Below are 7,295 nucleotides of genomic sequence, written 5' to 3' on the forward strand. Positions count from 1 at the left end.
ACAAGACTTCTCTAGAGCTGCCCCGACTCTCTGGAATGGTCTCCTCGTCCTATTCGGCTTGCTCCTACTTTCTGCTCATTTATAACCCAACGCTTCCCCCTCACCTACCCGTCTTCTTCTGTCTCCTAACCCCTCACTACTCCCACCATTCCATATCCCCCTCCTATTGTGATGCTTCCCCCACCTCCTAGATTGTAAGCTCTTCAGGTCAGGGTCCTCTCCTCCTCCTGTGTCACTGTCTGTATTAGTCTGTCATTTGTAACCCCTATTTATTGTACAGCGCTGCGTAATATGTTGGCGCTATATAAATCCTGTTTATGAATAATAATAATAAGACACAGTGCAGCCCCGGAGGTCACATTTCCAGGGGTCATCAGGCTTCTGAATTCCTGTCACTGGGCTGTGTGTGTCTTGTAGCTATCATGTGACTGCAGTGCAGCAGATCGCAACTCCGAGATAGAGGTGTCACGGACTACCGCGTGAGGGGCGTGTCAGAAGGCGAGTAAGTGGGAGGGGCCAAAAAGCAGTAGAGGGGTCAGCGGGATGTAAGTGGGCGTGGCTTTTGAGTAGTAAGTATGAGTGGGTGTGTCTGTGGGAGGGGCTGATGAGTAATGGGGCCGTACTGACGTAGCTAATAGCGGGTTAGCTGCGCTTCCTCTTCCCTATAAGGCGATGCAGGGAGTTAAGTGGGTGTGGTTTTGCGCTTTAGGCCCACCCCAGTTTCAGGCTGTGGCATGATGACGTCAGCCGGCGTGCTGGTAGGATTGTTGCGCTGTGAGCTGCACCGAATATTCGCTACTTCCGTGTTCAGAAGTAAGATTCGCTGTCCGTCCGTCGTGTTCTGTGACACTTTGAGTGGGCTGAGTGTAATAAGAGAGCCTTGGGGCCCGGTACAGCACATGTAGCCGGTTTGTCCATTTTTTGGCTTTGTGCTGTAGTAATGCATGGTGACATGCATGGAAATGTACATTATGTGTCCAGTACTGCATGGGTCAATTTCCATTGGTACCGTCCATTCCCAATGACACCCTGAATGTGCTGGCATGCATTGTGCTGCGACATGCGACCGTCCCAGGAGTAATGCATGGTTGGTGTATGGAGCGCTGTACTGCATTGGGCTGTACTGCACCGCACATGGGAATGACCCGGATACCCCATTATGTCTGTGCTGCGGGAACATGCATGCATTATAAATGGCACCAGTGCATTGTGGTGTGGTTCAATCCCACAAACTCCATCACTCTGATCTGTGGCCCCCTGTAAAGCCGCATACACACGTGCAGTTCTTGTCGTTGGAAAGGATCTTTCACCATCCTTTCCAACGATAAGAACCGCACGATGTATGAACGAGTGTTGTACATACAGCACCGTTCTGCTCTATGGAAAGGGGAGGGGGAGAGCGACGGGGCGGCACCCTGCTGTGCGCTCTCCCCCTTCCCTTGCATTAGGATCGTTCATCGTTTGTGGATCTGCCAGGACGGATCCACGGACGATGAACGACGTGGGCTGTACACACGCCAGATTCTCACCCGATATTCGGCCGAGAAAAATTTAATGTGTGTACGTAGCTTTAGGCTGCCATTGAAGTTATGCAGCACATGGGAGTTAGTGCTAGTTCCTGCAGCAAATAGGGCTGAATTGCCACATCGCATTACCATGGATTGTGCTGCATCCCTTATTTTCCCTAGCGATGCATTGGCACCATTCTCCAATTTTCACATTACAGCCCACATTATTGCATTTAATGCATGATAACCGCAGAGCCTGTTTGCATGCTGCGCCTCCAGAGAAATGCTGCATTTTATAGGCATGCTATGTCTACACATAAAACCGCAGGTGTGATGGCTTTTTTATTGAATTGCCATCCCTCAATGACAGGGATGATACCTAAAACTACAACACCTGAAGGCTGCACAGATCAAAACCCAAACGTCCAAAATTGATGCAAATAATGCGACCAAGCACATTGCTGTGAGGTGTCATTCTGCAGCCGGGGTTACACTTTCTCACCATCGTGCATTGCATTAGTGCAGCACATTGACAGCAACCACAATGTATAATAAACACAGGAATGCTCTGTTATTGGCAGCACAAGTTGCTGCATTACCATGCATTGCAGTACATGTGATTTGGAGACGCATTGCAGGGGAGAAGTGTGGCCCCCTCCCCCAAATCAACACCCCAATGTGTTTTGTGTGCATAGCACTTAATAATAAAACTGCTGCAACCCAATCACACGGCCATGCAGTGTGCAGCAATAGAATGTATGGAGAATTAGCTGCTCCTGCAGCCATCATTTCCCGTCTTCATGCACTCCGGTGATGGCTGCATGGCATTTCTCAATATGCTTTCCCTGACGGTGACAACAGTAGTCCATGGCTGTGTAATGTGTGCTGGCCACCTGTGACAACTCAGGTGTACAAGAAAGGATCAGACTGTTGTCACCTTTTAACAGAAAGTGCCTGAACAAGCACCTTTATGGCAGGATCACCGGTTATTATAATGATAGCTGCAGATTTACAAAGATCAAAAATAACTATCGCTAATGTGCTGTTAGCAGCAGATCATTCACAGTTTTTGGTGCATTGGAAGGCTCTTTAAATGAATGAACTATGCTCATGCATGTCATCACGCATGCTTTTCTAAAAACTCATTAGGCGTAGTAGTGTCACTGAGCCCCTAAAGCACCACCCCAACCAGAGCAGGGGGGGGGGGCTCTGTCAGTCTTTTACCTGCAGTCTGGGTGCATGCTGGGTAATGTCCTCTGAGCTCCCTTCTAATCACAACCAATGAATTCTTCTTTGTCTTTAGGGGCAGAAATGTCGGGATTACCAGAAGAGAAGTCATTGGATGAATGTCAGGAGCCGCTATTCACCTTTGGGGTGATTGCAGACATTCAGTACGCAGACAAGGATGATGGGTATAATTATGTGAAGACGAGGATCAGGTATTACCGGAGCAGTTTGTCTTTATTGCAAGATGCAGCACAGGATTGGGCCTCCGAACCGGCCCAGCCGGCCTTCATCCTGCAGCTCGGTGACATCATCGACGGCTTCAACGCTCCCCTGAAAACCTCAGAGACGTCGCTGGCAAAAGTCCTGGCCGAGTTTGAAAAGCTAAAAATCCCCGTCCACCATATTTGGGGCAACCACGAATTCTACAATTTCAGCCGCAAGAATCTGATGGAATCCCAACTGAACAGTGCGCACCTGGGGGAGGCGGAGGTGACGCCTGCGGAGGGCGCCAGTGACCCCGAATCCTTCTATGCTTATCATTTCAGCCCTTTCCCTAAATTTCGCCTCCTTCTCATTGACTCGTATGACCTCAGCGTCATCGGAAGAGATCCAACCAGTCACAAGTATGGGAAGTCCCTCAAAGTCCTGAAGCAGAAGAATAAAAATGCAGATCTGAACAGTCCAGCAGGTAGATAACTGACGGCTGTGACAACCTGAACCAGAAAATGATAAATATTTAATAGATGGACCCAGGTACTGCGGCCTAAATGGCACCAAGCATGGCTGTTCACACAAATAAACTGCAGCCAAATTCATTCCCTGGTCGCTGCTTTGGGTGCATGGGCCGGATATCATGCAGGTGCACCCAGGGCTGTAACCAGGAAATGATTTTTGCCTGCGGTGCAGTGTAGTCAGCAGGTAACTGGTGAAGTCTGGCAACGGGTCTATAGGAAGGCACGGGTCCAAGACCTGATCGTAAAACAGGCCAGGTCAGCAGGTGGTACCAAATCAGAGTGCAAAGGGTCACAAGACTGGACGGGGTCATCAGCAGGCACTCCTGGGGGTACTGGTCCAGCAGACAAAGCCAAGGTCAGCAGTAGGTGGAAATCTAAGGGTAGGCAGGGTAAGGGAATGTGACCATTCACACACACGGGTCAGGCTGGGCAATACATTTCCTGTAGGGTGCCACGTCTGACACGGCTGTAAGGGCATCACAAGCTAACATGCAGGTCACCTGGGAGTCCCGTGTGTGTGTCCTGGCCGGATTCTCCTGGCTTCTGTTAATAGATGAAATTATAGGATTTCCTGGCACTTTATTGGCAACCATGAAGGAGGCATGACTTTAAAAGTGAGCCATTAAAACATTTTCTGCATTTTCTGTGTTGTAGAAGGTTGGACTGTAATATCTCGCTTTGCATCCTTGCAGGTCTGGAGGATCCGCGCTTTGTGAGTTTCAATGGTGGAGTCAGCAACGATCAGTTAAACTGGATTAATAGCGTCCTCCAAACTGCAGATAAAAATGAAGAAACAGTAATGGTGGCAGGTGCGACCCGATAAGATTCACCCAATGATTAGTAGAGAATATTCCTTCCATCCCATCACACAGGAATTGCACAAACACATGGCACGCTGTGCGGTGCCACAATGCACTATAGGAGCTCACAGACTGCACTGCACCATCACACACATCGCTGTATGAACAAAAGACAAGTTCATTATAATAATATATACAATACTGCACACAACACATTACAGGTCAATGTTCCAGAGTGAAGAGGATCCCATGGATCTGTAGATGTGAGCTGGTTGCAGGAAAAGAAGCAGATGCATTGGGCCTGATTGATTAATGCTCTCCAATGCTGGAAAAAGAGTATGATGGGTGAACCTGGGTGATCCAGCATATCCTGTGGAGCTTTAATAAATCGGCCCATTGTGTCACCACTACATAGCTGGGGTCTTTAACATGCAGATACCAATCCTCCCTGAGTTATTAATGTTTCCTGCACCTCCAGAAAATCTGATGAGGATGGAAGGAGCTGGAGGGAAGTCACATACATGTTGGTGCACCGTCTGATTGGTCTTGTGTGTCCTTCCTGCCTGACAACATTCACTTGTGTATTATATCTATGGATGAGCAGCGTTGTCACCCTAGGAGGTGTTAGGACCACCCTTGAGCTGATACCACCTGAGCAGGTATACAATCTTTAATAGGTTATTGTTTGCAAATTTTTTTTCTTAATATGCAATCAGGGGAACGGGAAGTGAGGTGAAATCTCCCCGGTGGGTTCACAGCTTACAGAGGAAGCCTGGGCAGGGAGCCAATAGAGGAGATTCATTCATTCTTAGTGTTTTCATGCACTTTATTGTCATTATTAATAAAAGTCCAACAAGCTGCACATTTTATAAAACATTCAGCTACAGATATGGCTGGGCCTTCCTATGCACGCTTACTGGATGCTCATCAGTTGGGTACGGCATGCAGCACACCCAGCCTGGTGATCCGGTTCCTCCGGATGGACCAGTATGATGACCTTTCCCACGTTATTCTCTACTTAGACCTCACTATGGTTCTGATCCCTCAGTGATACCAGAATGTGATCCCAATGGTCTCACCCTACGTGGTTAGGATTGTAGGCTGCAGTTCTGTATGACAGAGCCGGGGTCCATCCCTACTGAACAGTTTCTACCTCCTATAAGGGCCTAAAGGGTCACATGGTTTCGTTAAGTCCCCTCAGGACCACGTTAAGGGGCCCCGTGTCCTAAAATACCCCTTTCTGAACCTCTTGTGTCTTTTTTCAGGTCACCTCCCGATCTACCCACCGTCCACGGACCCCATATGTCTCACGTGGAACTTCTTGGAGGTCCTGGCATTGTTACAGTCCCATCCCTCTGTGGTGGCCTATTTTTCTGGACACGACCATGACGGGGGTTACTCCCAAGACACGTGTGGAATTCACCACATAACCTTCAACGGCCTTATCGAGACCCCTCCGAGCAGCCAGGCCTTTGCCACCATGGAGATCTATGAGGACAGAATGGAGCTGCAGGGCAGAGGCCTCATCCCAAACCGAACTCTGATTTATAGGACCCGGCAGTACACCAATATGTGAATCTTCACCGCCAACGAGCTGCTGACAATCATTCCTCAGAGAGGGGGAATGCGGTTTTCTGGAACGGTTCTAATAAGCAGTGACAACATGCAGAATAATGGGGACTGAAGCTGGTCCTGTGCACCCAGATTCCTTCCCTGGGCTGCTGAGATGGAGAACGTTGCTGGTCGCATGCTGAGCGCAGAGCCGTGTCCTGCATTGAAGAGACCAGGCGTGGCAGGAACGGGCTTCCCGAATGTGGGGCCCTCAGCAGGCACCTCACTGATCCAAAGAGCTGACTCAGCATCGGTAGAGAAGTTCTTCTCATTTTTATTGTGACATTTTATGCTTTAGATGTTTTATTGACTGGGTGGAGCATAAAATAATCTCAGGATAATCCCACCGATATAGTGGCAGCAATCTTCATATTGTCCAACTGAGAGATTCAGATCGTAATGTCCGAATAACATTTGATGTATTGAATGTTGGTATAAAAGTTTCAATGTTTATTAAAATATTTATTTTGGAGATTTTTATAATCCAATTGATGTGCAGCCATTGCAATGCCCAGAAATACACAAGATTGGTCTTTCTGGATGGGGAGGATGCTGCGTATAGTCCAATGTGCTGATCCTATCAGAAGCAAATCACTTACTGTGCCACGGGGTGCGGCGTACATGTGAACCGCAGATATCCAAATGTTATATTAGGACAATAAAACACGTTTACATGGAGAGGAGGGAGGGAATTTATTATCTGATTGGGGCTCCCCTAATCACAGGGACTGAGAAAATTAGCTTTAATTTTAATATAACGTCTTTACATAGCACCAACATACTCCACAGCATTGTACAAAGTCCATAGTCTTGTCAGAGGAGCTCACAATCTAATGACCCCACCGTATTCTAATGTTCTCAACACAATGCAAGGAATTTTTTTGGGTGGGGGGAACCAATAAACTTAAAAGGTTTTGTTTTTGTGATTTTGGAGTCCCTTATAATTGGCAATCGGTACACAAAAATGTTTAGACCGATAGCTTTAATGATGTTGAAGGCCACCATAAAATGGGCACATTGGGTGACCCCCTATAAGTTTGGAGTAAGGTGGGGGCCGGTGACCCAGAGTCATTCTACGCCTATCATTTCAGCCCTTTTCCCACATTTGGCTTCCTTGTCATTGACTCGTATAACTTCAGCGTTATCTGAAGAGATCCAACCAGCCACAAGTATGAGAAGGACTTTGAAGTTCTGAAGCAGAAGAATAAAATGAAAACCTGAACATTGTTCTGGGTATGGTGCTGGTCATGACCACGATAGCGGTTACTGCTGAGACACACATGGAATTCATCACCTAACATTCAATGGAGTTGTGGAAACTCCGCCAGACACTCACGCATTCGCCACAGTGGAGATACACGAAGACCGCATGGAGCTGAGAGGCCGAGAACCCCGCAGAACGCTGACCTATAGGA

The 7,295-nt window shown here is 47.9% G+C and overlaps 1 protein-coding gene across 1 annotated transcript; it reads left to right on the forward strand.

The window, feature by feature from the left end:
• The first annotated feature begins 737 nt into the window (after window positions 1-737).
• ADPRM (ADP-ribose/CDP-alcohol diphosphatase, manganese dependent) lies at window positions 738-6,368 on the forward strand. Its single transcript, XM_072403296.1, has 4 exons — window positions 738-813; window positions 2,812-3,423; window positions 4,162-4,278; window positions 5,535-6,368. The coding sequence occupies exons 1-4, from the start codon at window positions 738-740 to the stop codon at window positions 5,843-5,845; spliced, it is 1,116 nt and encodes a 371-aa protein (XP_072259397.1). The 3' UTR covers window positions 5,846-6,368.
• Window positions 6,369-7,295: the final 927 nt, after the last annotated feature.

This window comes from Pyxicephalus adspersus, chromosome 3, assembly GCF_032062135.1.
Source record: "Pyxicephalus adspersus chromosome 3, UCB_Pads_2.0, whole genome shotgun sequence".
NCBI lineage: Eukaryota > Metazoa > Chordata > Amphibia > Anura > Pyxicephalidae > Pyxicephalus > Pyxicephalus adspersus.